This window comes from Panicum virgatum, chromosome 8K (genome assembly GCF_016808335.1).
Source record: "Panicum virgatum strain AP13 chromosome 8K, P.virgatum_v5, whole genome shotgun sequence".
Classification (NCBI taxonomy): Eukaryota; Viridiplantae; Streptophyta; class Magnoliopsida; order Poales; family Poaceae; genus Panicum; species Panicum virgatum.
In genome coordinates this window covers 19590459-19604252 of record NC_053143.1, presented here as the reverse complement: position 1 = coordinate 19604252, position 13794 = coordinate 19590459, and the positions used below count along the sequence as shown (strand labels likewise).

At 41.0% G+C, this 13794-nt stretch overlaps 1 protein-coding gene, 1 long non-coding RNA gene and 1 other non-coding gene across 4 annotated transcripts; all 3 read right to left on the bottom strand.

Annotated features, from left to right (window-relative positions):
* Nucleotides 1-4383: 4383 nt before the first annotated feature.
* On the bottom strand, nucleotides 4384-5399 carry LOC120644147. The gene is made up of 3 exons (XM_039920708.1): nucleotides 4966-5399; nucleotides 4654-4750; nucleotides 4384-4544 (listed from the first exon to the last, which is right to left on the bottom strand). The coding sequence occupies exons 1-3, from the start codon at nucleotides 5290-5292 to the stop codon at nucleotides 4459-4461; spliced, it is 510 nt and encodes a 169-aa protein (XP_039776642.1). The 5' UTR covers nucleotides 5293-5399; the 3' UTR covers nucleotides 4384-4458.
* Nucleotides 5400-7764: 2365 nt separating this feature from the next.
* LOC120646594 lies at nucleotides 7765-7872 on the bottom strand. The gene has a single exon (XR_005664496.1). It is a non-coding gene; the product is annotated as a small nucleolar RNA R71 (small nucleolar RNA).
* A 483-nt stretch (nucleotides 7873-8355) lies between these two features.
* On the bottom strand, nucleotides 8356-11012 carry LOC120644146. 2 transcript variants are annotated; one of them, XR_005663454.1, is made up of 2 exons: nucleotides 9362-11012; nucleotides 8356-9044 (listed from the first exon to the last, which is right to left on the bottom strand). It is a non-coding gene; the product is annotated as an uncharacterized LOC120644146 (long non-coding RNA). The 2 variants fall into 2 exon arrangements; XR_005663453.1 differs by having other exon boundaries at nucleotides 8356-9039; nucleotides 9362-11011.
* Between the last annotated feature and the right edge of the window lie 2782 nt (nucleotides 11013-13794).

The window sequence follows — 13794 nt, the reverse complement described above, 5'->3', positions numbered from 1 at the left end:
ATCCCGACTGCTACGATCAGAGATCCGAGACGCGGAAGAAGAAGCACAAGAACCTCATGAAGTTGAAGCGAGATTTCCCAGTACATAGCAAGACTCGTGTGTGCTAGTACATATTGAATGCTCTCGATATGGTCTAACAATTATGTGTTACATATATCGTGCATGTAGTGTGCCAAGCAACCTGAGTGCTCACTCCTATGTGGATACTACACTTGTGAGTACCTCTAAAAAAAACTCGATCGGGGGGGGGGGGGGGGGGGGTTGAGACGGTCCCCACCCGTGTTTCATTAAGAGGAAGCGACTGCCTCGGCTCTTAACCCGACCGAGAAACCCCCCGAACCCTGGCCCACCAGCGAGGGGGATTTTTTACCCCACGGCATCGGAAATTCGCGTCCCCCAGGACTCGAACCCGCGCCGCGGGGGTGCCATCGGGCTGGGCTAACCAATTGGCCGCCCAACCTCAGGGCTTGCATTAAATACAGCAACAATTGGCGGCAGCTCAAGAGTTCCAAACAAAGCTGGGAATACTCATCGGTGGACCTGAGCTTCAATCAAACAGTTGCCGACATTTGTAAGTGCGTCACAGACGATTGCACTGCTATTGATGGAAAGTTCTTCAACGCCGAGAGCGAGCTGGGGAGGGAACCCAAGTACGAGAGGCTACACAACTGGAGAACCATGCTAGACATGAACGACTACAGGTTGCCAGACATCTAGGTGCCCTCCCCATGTTATGAACTAAGTGTTGTAATATGAATGAATGTGATATGAACTAAGTGTTGGAGGTCGTGGAATGACAAGGACGAGGACATATGAATGAATGTGATATATGTTTATCTTTTGTTTTGAACTAAGTGCTTTGTCATTTGAATGTAATGTATTGTAATATTAACAGAATTTTCAAAATGTTTTCGAAAATGTTTTTTTAATCTGGAAAATCTTAACCGTGGCGGTCGCGCAACAAAAATCGTCACGGTTAATATATTAACCGTGGTGATCGCCTTAAACAAACCACCACGGTTAACATATTAATTGTGGCGGTTACCTTTAAAAACCGCCAAGATTAATGGATTAACCGTGGCAGTTGGTAAGCCGCCATGGTTAAGGCTACGATTAACCGTGGCCTAAGCTTCATGGCGGTTGCAAAAACCGCCACGGTTAAGAAAACCAGTACTAGTGAACTATATTATTTTAATGAGCTATCCTTGTCTATGTTATATACACAAATAGTTTAACCTCTACTTGTGTAGTAATTTTGTAATTCCAAAAATATTGATAAAGCAAAATGGCTATTTGTTTTCTACACTTTTTATTTGAATTTCTTCACTTGATCTATTATTTTAGTAAATAATATCCATTATAATTTAGTTTACTTCGATATTGGAGATTATTAGAAGTGTACATTCATTTAGTTAACCTCAGTTAATGATGAACTAGTAGTAAAATTTTATTCATATATGTTGAATTTAACAATATACACATTGAGTTGAGTCGAGTAAATATCCGAATAGAAATCCGAATCCAAGACATCCATTTTGTATTCGTATTAAAAAATATTCGTATCCATATTCGTATTCAATTAAAATATGGTAAATGGTGATAGCGGATGTGATTCCATGTGAATCAGCTATCCCCCGGGGGTACGATAGCGGGCATATGAAACAGGTGCCGCTGCCCACCGGGGGTGCGGTAGCTGCCCGTCGTCCACTAAAATGGCGAGGCAGCTCTGTCTGACAGGACCACGCCGAACCCATCTGCTGTGCGCAGACAAAAGCAGGCCCATGCACGAGGGCGCTAACACTCGCAGTGGTTTCGATGTACTCCCTATGTTTCAAAACAACCATGCAATTCTAGAACGGTATCATGGTTTAGTATCTTAATTTTGATTAATTATAGATAAAAAACTATCAATATTTATGTTATCAAATAAATATCATTAGATTCATTATGAAATGTATTTTTTAATAAATTAATTTAAAGTCATAAATATGAATAATATCTAGTAGAAATTTGATCAAATATACACTACTTTTAACGTCACGCAACCTATAGTTGCATGTTTTCTAGAACGGAGGGAGTAAATAAAGTGATGGACATATACTAGAAAATATTAAGACTATTATTCACATAATGGAAATTATTACTACTTGTAGTTTTCAAAGATACTTTTTTCTTTTCATCATAAGTCACTTTTATTTCCTCTCTTTTTTTAGTATGGACCACTTTCTTTCTAAACAAATGTACTTCTGCACGCAGATATAACAACCATGGAGCACCTACTTTTTCTACTAGTATAGCTAACGCCAGGCCATGCTAGATTCCGGGCGACCGTACGGGAGTGCTCCGTACGGTCGATTTTCCAACAGTTTGTTTTTCCTTCTCTAGCAACTTTTTTGTCGTCTTTTGATTTCTAAAAAAATTTGAAGAGAAAAATTGCAGAAACAGAAAAAAATTTGACGAGAACAAATTTGTAATAGAAAATTTTGAGAAATAAATTGAGAAAATTTTTGCATCCAGGAAAAAAAAGGCTCGGGTAAAAATTTTTGCATAAAAAAAGCTAGAGGTGAAAATTTTGCATCCAAAAATAAAAAAGCTCGGGACAAAAAGTTTTTGAAAAAATTGCATCAAAAAAAGAAAAAAAAGAAAAAAAGACTTTCTGGGCGAGCAGGGCAGCTCACCCCGTCTCAGGGGAGGGTCGCCGCCGCTCCTCCCGAGGGCGCGCCGCTGCCGCCCGTCCTCTCGAGGAGAGCATCGCCGCCGCCCGCCGGGAGCTCACCCACTGCAGCTCTCCTAGAAGCACGCCGCCGCCGTTGCGGAGCTCGCCCAGGAGAGGGTCGCTGCCGCTCCTCCGAGGGAGCGCGCCGCCGCCGCCCCTCCCGGGGAGCGCGCCACCGCCATAGGTGGTTGTCGGCCCGCTGCATCCTGGCGCCCCAGCATGCTCCAGAAGAAAGTGAAAGAAAAGGACGATGGTTCTGGATCTGAGAAGACCGAGAACGAAAGGACTAGCAATAAAAAAGATGTGTAGTGGCCCCGCCATGTGAGAGCGTTGGACGAATCAACCGGTGGGAAGAAAAGTTACGGGCGACGGTAAATTCAGCATCGGGGCTAACGCCACGGCTTCATTTCATAGGTGCTCATAAAAAAAGAACCAAACTATGTCGTCACATAAACAGAGTACAGCAAAACAATTAAGAATTGCATCATGTTCATATAGAAATTTTATCATGTACACACAACACACACAAATACACTATTCAAATTATACAGATAAATTTAACAAAAAAATACATTTGAAACATTTAGCCAACTATAACAATTTCTAAATGCCTGCACTCATGAACCCAGAGTGACAATACATAAGTCAGAGGATTCCCATCAGTTCTTCTCATTCCAAATAAAGAATATCATTTCCACTTCACTTGCACAAAAAAGAAGAAGATCAGATTGAATTCAGTGGTCCTGCTAGTACAACACATACATGCATCCATGATCTATGTTTGGAATCAAACAAAAAACAGCCTGCATAAAAAACAAAATATATATGCAGCCGTATGGCAGACTCACACAGTGGGCAACAATAAAAATACACAGAGCTGTATATACCACTCGGTTTTGTGCCAATTCTGTAATGAGAACATCCACCGAGATGGCATCAATCATGCAGTACACCTGCAAAACCTTCAATGCATCCATGAATTCTTACATGTCATGTGTCCCTGAACCTGAACTGAAAGAGAAATGGTGTTAGGTTTCTCAAGTGATTGGTCTTCATTTTTTTTCCTTCATATCCAACTTTAAGCTCATAGTTTGTCTGAATCTACTATCACACTGAAACCTAGGGAACAGATAACCAATAAGCAATCGAATAAGAAATGGAGCTACTGGAGGGCTATAACACCCAAAGGTACCATGTTATCATCTCTGAAATATTTGCATTGTCACCTCCTCAACCGGCTTTGAGGCCAAGCTCACGGAGATGGGCATGGTCTTGTTTGCTTCATTTGGCTGCACCATTGTCATGTATGCCGCCTGTACACAAATATTAAACCGTGATCAAATTAGAGTAGCAATTATCACAGTTGAAATTAGTCCATTTGAGTCTGTTTTCATTCGGTCGAGAAGAGAGGTGGGGACTCACTTTCACAGCCTTGAAGAGAAGATCCCTGCTGCAGGAGAGGCGTTCTTTTCTGCTCAGCTTGTAGGCCAATGAGAGGAATTGGGCACACTCTGCTCTCCACCAGCAGCAGGCTCCACAGTAAACTTGACACCACTCCCAGAAGTATCAAGCCCACCTACCTTAGTCTTGAGCATGAACTTCATTATGTGAAGACCATGGAAGCATAGGTGTCAACACATCAGGTACACGTGTACAATAGACACAACTAAGAAAACCATTCCACCTTTCATCAAACTAATGCTCAATACAAGAGATGTTACAAATAATCAATAGATACATGGTTACTTAAAACATGATAATGAGCTTGCTTGAAAATACACACTTAAAATCTCAGTTGTCGGCCTTTCGCACATTCTGCTGCTTGGATCTGAAGATTGCAATATTTTCTAGGCATGTCAGTTTGAAACGCATAAAAGTTTCTATGGAACCTACGTAGGACTGAAGAACTCAAAAAAAAAAAGAACTCAATAGTTTACCAGTGTGGAGCGCAGTATGACCAAATAGAGGGCCAACAAAGCTACCACCTATTCCAACTGACGCAACATTCGTCAGTGGTTTTCCAGTTGCTCCAACCTGCAGTCCAAGCCAGGAAAAACAAGTACAGATTCACTTTTTTTTTTTGCGAAACAAGTACAGATTCACTTTGACTTGCACTGCAAATACGCTAACATATATTTGGTTTTCCAGTTGCTCCAACCTGCAGTCCAAGCCAGGAAACACTAACACAAATATTGAAGAAACTATACGTTTGGAGAAGAACATCATCTAATTTGAAATTGAGCACTTACAAAAAAGAATTCAAATCTTGATGAAGAGGTCATGCACCATGCCTGGCCTGGGATCACCGCGGCCGCGAGCACCGTTCCTGCAAGGACAGCCGCACCGCCACCAGGTGTTGTGCGAGATGCAGATGGGGAGGAGAGAAGGTTCGGGTAAATCGAGTTCGGTGATTCGAGTTGCTGCATAGACGGAGGAGAACACACACGATTTGGGGAAGGCCATATTGCAAGGATCTGTTCCATTCCTGCCGGCACGCCACCCAGCTTCGGGCGGCTAGGGTTAAGGTGCGTGCGCTCACCTGAGGGGCACAAGGAAGATGCGGTCAGCCTCCTCATCAGCGGCGGCAGGCGGCCCGTGGCGCGGAGGCAGGGGATGGGACATTTGGGTGGGCGACGCGCTGGAATCGCGGTGACGACGGGGAGGTCGAGGAGGCTGCGGCGGGGCCGACGGGGCGGGACAGAAAGCACGGCCAGGGTGTGTTGACACTTGTTATCATATAAAATTATATGGTCAAATAACATGAGAAATGGACAAGAAACATAATATCTTGATAAGATAGGGTTCAGACTAACAGATTCCATGAGTTTTGGTGATTATATATTTCTGCAGGGGTTATCCAGGAAAACAGCGAGAGTTATCAAGCCATACGAGAAAATCACGTATCCAGATCATAATCAAATCGCAAAGGTGGTCAAGAAGACTCTAGAAGACACGAGAAGATCACACGTGGAAGATCAGGCCAAGTGGCAGCTGACAGAGCACGTCCGTGCTCTCATAGAGCACGCCCGTGTCCTCCACGTGGCCACTCCTTCCCGTGTTTGACCAGGACTTTCCACCGACCTTGACGCTTAATCGAAACCGTCCCTTAAGTCGGTTTGATCCAATGGCTCATGTTCATCGCTATGGACTATATAACCAGACCCTGGGCGAAACCCTAATTCATAATTCATATACACAACACAAGTCATCAAGTCTTCAAGATCTCAAGCCCTAGTTCCACCATAATTAGAGCATTAGCTATCTAGATTAGAACTAGAGAGTTTAGCTCGAATCCCTGATCGAGAGTCATCAAGAAGCTAGTTCTTCTCCATTGTATCTACTTGTAAGTTCTTATTATTATGCTACAATGGTTATGACTTTGATCTATTCAATGCTTATATTCAAGATTATATTGTTTGGTGTTTATTATGATTATATGCTTAGCATAGTTAGATTGTCCTTATATTCAAGCATGAAGTCGTATAGCTCTCATTCAATGGATCCTTGGGTGAGTGATGAACATAGTGTAGGCATGGTGCCTATACCTTGTTTTCCTACGATTGCACCCTACATTCCGGGTTTAGTGGTAGATCGTGGATGTCACAGAACCATTGAGTCCTTTGTACTCCACACCCCAGTATGTAGGGCTAGTTGAGATTTATTATTATGGGAGACTTGCTCTGTTCTTGATCTTTCTTAGTAATGTTCATTATGTGTAAGCGTAATTCTTTCTTGCCATGATTGCTAGGTGTATTGCACTGATTGTAGTATTCATTGACATATGATTAAGAATAACTTAGGGTATCTCATCTATCTTTCTATACCATGCTATTATTGCTATTATGATACGAGCTAGTGGCCTACTATAATATTTGACTTGATAGTTATTACATTATTATTATCCTTTATTATGTGACTTGTTCCTGTTCTGAGTAACTCGATACTTTATGGCTTACTCTACATTACTCTACTGCAAGGAGATAAATCACTAAAACTCAAAGGTTTCCCTTCCCTGTGATAAAATATAAATAACGATACTCGGTTTACTCCTAGTTAAAATGCTGCAATGGTATTTTCTATCTGTGCGCTTGCGGATATCATCTTTATTATATTTAGTTTACAAGTGGCATATTCATGAATATATCCATGCATTCCCTAGGCGTTGCTAATGGGGATGACAACCTAGTTCTAGTAGTGCTGATAATGTAGTGGATTGACCTCTGAGCATATCGTGGGTGAGATTAACTCTATCCATGGTAGTGATATTCGAGTAAAATCTGATTTACTTATATACCATCGTTTCTGGCGCCGTTGTTGGAGATAGGTTTTATATCTGTTTTTAGCAGCGACGTTAGAAATGCCAACAAGCATTTTTGGCGCAGTTGCCAGGGAAGGGTGAAAGGCAAAACAAAAACACATCACATAAAGTTTAATGATATCTCCTGGCATCACGTAATGTATTGAGAACCCCATCTATCGTTACTCAAACAGGCTTACCCTTGTTTTGTCTACTTTTGTTTATCTTATGCAGGGTAATATATGAATAGAAATCTTCCGAACAACTACCTTTCAGATCTAGAATTGTTACTAAGAAGGGCGAGAACCAAGTTTAGAAAGACCCCATCACCTTCAAAGTCGGAAGATACAACCATCAGGCAAAGCTTAATACTAGAGTTTGAAGACATGGCTAACAGGACACTCCGTGAGTTCTCTGCACCAACTATGGCCAACATCTGTACTGGGCCGTATGTTGATGTGGGAGACAAAGCTTTTGAGCTCAAACTTGCCTTGATCAACATGGTACAAGCTAGCCAGTTTTGTGGAAAGGCACACGAGGATGCTAGTGCTCACCTCTAACACTTCCTGGAGATATGTAGCACCTTTACAATCAAAGATGTACCAGCTGATGCCATACTACTCTGCCTCTTTCCATTCTCACTTTTGGGAAGGGCGAAGCAGTGGTTCTACGCTAATAAAGACAAACTTACGACATGGTCACTTTGTTCTACTGCCTTCCTAGCTAAATTCTTTCCTATAGGCAAGACCAATGCCTTACGGGGGAAGATAACAAGTTTTCAGCAACAGCACGATGAATCTGTCCCTAAAGCATGGGAGCGCTTTAAAGATTATATTTCTGAATGTCCACACCACGGGATGGAGAACTGGTTACTTATGCAAACAATCTACCACGGGCTGACTAATAGCACCCGTGAGACCATGGATGCTGCTGCTGGAGGTGCTTTCTTATCGCTCACTTTGACTCAAGCTACTAATCTCGTGGAGAAGATGGCCTCTAACCAAGGTTGGAACGAGGAATGTCAACCCCGCAAGAAAGAGAGAGGAATGCACCAACTCAATGAGGTAGACATGCTGTCTGCCAAGATGGACCTATTCATGAAGAGGCTCGAGGAAAGAGCCCCAAAAAAGAAGAAAGTCATGCAAATCTACGACTCTCGCATGACATGTGAAGAATACGGCAACACAGGGCACATAGGCAGCCACTGCCCTGAACTTGAAGAGGCTGTGCACTACATCAACAACAATAACAACAACTACCATCCTCAACAGAATCAAGGATGGAACCAACAAAGGCCAAACTACCCAGGCAACTACTCAGGTAACTACCAAGGTAATTATCGAGGTAATAATTCTTTCAATAGTTTCAATCAACCACCCTTGAGAGAGCTAGTCATTAATCAAAGTAAAACTATGGAAAATTTATTGAAGAAACTAGCTTCTAATGATAAAATGTTAGAAAACATTAATAATAGAATGGATAGGTTTTCTTCCACTATTAAGAGCCAAAATAGTTTCAATAAAATGATAGAATCTCAGATCTCTCAGCTAGCTCAATCTATTCCATTGACCACATCAGGTAAGATTCCGGGACAGCTGAAAGAATTAGAATCAGTAAATTTTGTCCATATCTTTAATGCAGGTTTCTACTATAAGCAACCATCGCCAGGAGGATGGATTGACGACTCGATGCCCACCAAGAGAGGAGATCCAGGGAGGCCATTCATCACCATCTCTGTTGGACCCTACACCTTCGAGAATGCCCTCTGTGACTTTGGATCAACTATCAACATTATGCCTAAGGTAATCTATCAGAAAATACATGGTCAACCTTTATTATACACAACCATGTGTTTGCAGCTTGCAGGTCAGTCACTGTGCTACCCCAAGGGAATACTAGAAGACGTATGTGTGCAAGTAGGACACTCCTACCTACCTGCAGACTTTGTAGTAGTGGAAACCGGAGGAAGTGAAAACTCCCCAATCATTTTGGGACGACCATTTTTGAGCACCGGAAAGGCCATCATCTACGCTGACAATGCGAAGATCATCTTCGACATCAAGGGGAGAAAGGAGAAGTTTGCTTTCAAGAACAGAAGATTAGAAGCTCCAGCTCACCCTCAAACACCATACTCTTACAAGCTCAAACCAGTAGAAGAACAGAAAAAGAAGAAGAAAAATAAGAAGGAGAAGTTTGCTTTCAAGAACAGAAGATTAGAAGCTCCAGCTCACCCCCAAACACCATACTCTTACAAGCTCAAACCAGTAGAAGAACAGAAAAAGAAGAAGAAGAAAAATAAGAACAAGAGCAAGACGCAGACAGTGGCAGTCAAGATGATAAATTCATACCATTCAGAATGGGACTATGCTGCTGAGCCCATGACTCTACCAAAGCTTGAAGATCCAGGAGCTCCGACCATAGCATGCGCCATCAATCAATTTAACTTTTACAATGTTGTATGCGACACAGGATCTGGCATAAACCTCATGGCTAAGGTAACATATGAACTAATATTTGGTCAATTACCTTGGCATCAAACGTATACACAGCTGCAGATGCAGACCAAACATTTCGGAAGCCAGAAGGAATAGTCAAAGACGTACCAGTAAGAATCGACCGTCATTATGTCTTCGCTGACTTTTTAGTCATGGACATGGGAGAAGAAGAGTACGATCCACCCATAGTCCTGGGAAGGCCATTTCTAAACACGACACAACCTATCATCTATGTTAGGACAGGAGAGATCCACTTCCAATTCCCCAAGGAAAAGGTACGTTGTAATTTTATTACTTATAATGCATATGAATTACCTAACAAGAATAGGGTAAGAAGACGCCGTTGTGCTGAAAAGAAGAAGCTGCTCAACAACGAGGAAAAAGAACCGGAGATCGTAGATGTAAGCAAATTAATCAATCAAGACGAATAACCGAAGCCCGTAGAGGTAAGCGACAAGATTGAAGAAGAAAAGGAGGAATGACAAACCACTCCTGAGGTAAGTCCTCCATCAAAGAAGAAGGCTTGGAGAAGAAAGAAGAAGTCTAGTTCATCATCGTCTACATCATCAGTGCCACCTTGTGTGACCACTGATGTACCATGGGAGTAGGTAAGACTTCAACCTTTGCCGAAAGGTAATTCGGTATTTATCTGCATAGCATATTTGCTTAGTCATTTTTGCATTAGTAATTTTTCCTTTAGTATCATTACCTGTTACATTTGCATTAGAAAAGAAAATAAATATGTCTTTACATTTGCATACACTTGAAGCCCCATGTGAGTACTACTCGCTGTGGTGTCATAAAAATGAAATAAATATGCATTCATTTAGAATAGTCCTGTTGCATCTTGATTCATTGCATGATAAAATATCAAAATCTAAAAATACTAACTCTGCTGAATTTATGCTTAGCATTAATGATAATCTCAGGCAACCAAAGTCTAGGTGGTTATATTTCTAACGCTTAACTAGTTCCACTAGCTTTGTTGTCTATTTGAGTTCAGCAGAATTTAAGGAATAAGACATGATGAGGTGAAGGAAACCGACCACTCAGGAGGCACTCAGGCGCCATCCAAAGGAGGCCCAAGTCATCATCAACTCTGTCTCACTCCTGCTTTATCAAGAACCCCTCATAAAGATCCAGCTTGGGGGAGAGCAACCCCCATTTATCCCGATAAGTATCACTATATCTTACAATATTATTAGCTATATTCACATAAGTTTGCTTTAGGTTGAAAAGAAATAAAAAGATGCATAACCTTTTGAAACCTAATAAAAAGTATGAGTCTTTATATATGCCGTTATTAGAGTGTGAGAATAAAATAATGGAGAAGTGCACTAGTTTGTTTATGCTCAATTTAATGTGAACTCTAAAGTAATATGCTTGGAGATGATGAATATTTTCTCCGTTGTAATTCCTTTCAAGTACCTAGCTTGCAACCTTAGAATCTTCTGAGAATTAGATAAAACTGTTTTGACTTGAGATCATGTGCACCCCACTCCATTCCACTCTATTTCCATTCCAATCCACAAATATGCTGATTCTAATCCGGAAGTATGCAAAGCCCACATAAAAGCCCATGTAATCCCAATGAGATCCACCCAAAAATGTTTTACTCCTACCCTGGGAGTAGACACCCAAAAATATTCCCTATATTTATCCACTACCCAATCATTCCATTGTTCTATTAAAGTTCCATTTATCTTGTTTTTATCTCTCCAATGATTGTCATAGAAAGAAGCTTGGGGTTGCTGAAAAAAGGAGAGAGAAAAGAAAGAGAAATAAAAAGGGACAAGTGTCCGGAACTCTCATAAAAAAAAAGAGAAAAGAATAGAAAGTTATGCAGCCCAAGTACTCTCAAAGTTTCCAAATTCCCAAAAGAGAGATGTATCTATTTCAAGGAGCTAAGATAGAATTAGTCTTTCATCCTCATTCATTACCACCATAGGCATCATCATATTCATTCCACCTCATTTAGCCACCATGTACATCATATCCCATACATCCAGCTATACACATGCACACCTTGATTTGATTGTATGACTCATTGCTTTGGATCCATTGTTTGACTTTACAATATATGCTTAGTAAGTAAGTATGAGAGCCTCCCACCTATGAACTCCATATATCAGCCATTAGATATAGGGTGAGCCATTAGATATAGGGTGAGGAGAGAGAGAGAGAAAGAGAGAGAGAGAGAGAGAGAGAGAGAGAGAGAGAGAGAGAGAGAGAGAGAGAGAGAGAGAGAGAGAAGGCAATGTACTACTGCCTTATTCCAAAAATACCACATATATATTTTTCATTGAGAGGAGAGAAGGCATAACATCATTATTGCCTTAGAGAGGATCCAAAAATACCACATATATGAGAGACAGAGAGGGTCATACAATTGTGAACTCTGAGTTTTATTTTGAAAACTTACAAAAACTCCAGGATAATAGTTGATCGAAGACTGGAAACACAGTACTTCACTTGTCTATTCTATCTTTCAATTTCTCAAGACCCGAGAAAAGGCTACTTGTCCATGGTTAAAATGACTGAGTTGAAAGTTGAGATAGTCTACTTTGATCCGGAGGAGAATCTTTGTTTGAAAGAATGTGTACTTTTGAGGCGTGTGAAAGTGTAGTAGCAACTCCTGATCCAACTCTAAGTTTAACTTTGCTAGGGACTAGCAAAGGGTAAGCTAGGGGGAGTTTGTTGACATGTTATCATATAAAATTATATCATCAAATAACATGAGAAATGGACTAGAAACATAACATCTTGATAAGATAGGGTTCGGACTAACAGATTCCACGAGTTTTGGTGATTATATATTTCTGCAGGGGTTATCCAGGAAAACAGCGAGAGTTATCAAGCCATACCAGAAAATCACGTATCCAGATCATAATCAAATCGCAAAGGTGGTCAAGAAGACACTAGAAGACATGAGAAGATCACACGTGGAAGATCAGGCCAGGTGGCAGCTGACAGAGCACGGCCATGCTCTCATGGAGCACGCTCGTGTCCTCCACGTGGCCACTCCTTCCCGTGTTTGACCAGGACTTTCCACCGACCTTGAGGCTTAATCGAAACCGTCCCTTAAGTCGGTTTGATCCAATGGCTCATGTTCATCGCTATGGACTATATAACTTGACCCTGGGCGAAACCCTAATTCATAATTCATATACACAACACAAGTCATCAAGTCTTCAAGATCTCAAGCCCTAGTTCCACCATAATTAGAGCATTAGCTATCTAGATTAGAACTAGAGAGAGGCGAGTTTAGCTCGAATCCCAGATCGAGAGTCATCAAGAAGCTAGTTCTTCTCCATTGTATCTACTTGTAAGTTCTTATTATTATGCTACAATGGTTATGACTTTGATCTATTCAATGCTTATATTCAAGATTATATTGTTTGGTGTTTATTATGATTATATGCTTAGCATAGTTAGATTGTTCTTATATTCAAGCATGAAGTCGTATAGCTCTCATTCAATGGATCCTTGGGTGAGTGATGAACATAGTGTAGGCATGTACATTGTTTTCCTGCGATTGCACCCTACATTCCGGTTTTAGTGGTAGATCGTGGATGTGACAGAACCATTGAATCCTTTGTAGTCCACACCCCGGTATGTAGGGCTAGTTGAGCTTTATTATTATGGGAGACTTGCTCTGTTCTTGATCTTTCTTAGTAATGTTCATTATGTGTAGGTGTAATTCTTTCTTGCCATGATTGCTAGGTGTATTGCACTGATTGTAGTATTCATTGACATATGATTAGAATAACTTAGGGTATCTCATCTATCTTTCTATACCATGCTATTATTGCTATTATGATACGAGCTAGTGGCCTACTATAATATTTGACTTGATAGTTATTACATTATTATTATCCTTTATTATGTGACTTGTTCCTGTTCTGAGTAACTCGATACTTTATGGCTTACTCTACATTACTCTACTGCAAGGAGATAAATCATTAAAACTCAAAAGTTTCCCTTCCCTGTGGTAAAATATAAATAACGATACTCGGTTTACTCCTAGTTAAAATGCTGCAATGGTATTTTCTATCTGTGCGCTTGCGGATATCATCTTTATTATATTTAGTTTACAAGTGGCATGTTCATGGATATATCCATGCATTCCCTAGGCATTGCTAATGGGGATGACAACCTAGTTCAAGTAGTGCTGATAATGTAGTGGATTGACCTCTGAGCATATCGTGGGTGAGATTAACTCCACCCAAGGAAGTGATATTCGAGCAAAATCTGATTTACTTATATACCATCATTTCTGGCGCCGT

What these genes read in the sequence shown, in the direction of transcription:
- LOC120644147 (XM_039920708.1), bottom strand. Translation starts at nt 5,292, where the DNA reads ATGAGGAGGCTGACCGCATCTTCCTTGTGCCCCTCAGGTGAGCGCACG. An exon ending in CAAGATTTGAATTCTTTTTT is followed by an intron (nt 4,751 to 4,965) that starts GTAAGTGCTCAA and finishes CTTGGACTGCAG; the next exon opens with GTTGGAGCAACTGGAAAACC. An exon ending in TCATACTGCGCTCCACACTG is followed by an intron (nt 4,545 to 4,653) that starts GTAAACTATTGA and finishes TGCAATCTTCAG; the next exon opens with ATCCAAGCAGCAGAATGTGC.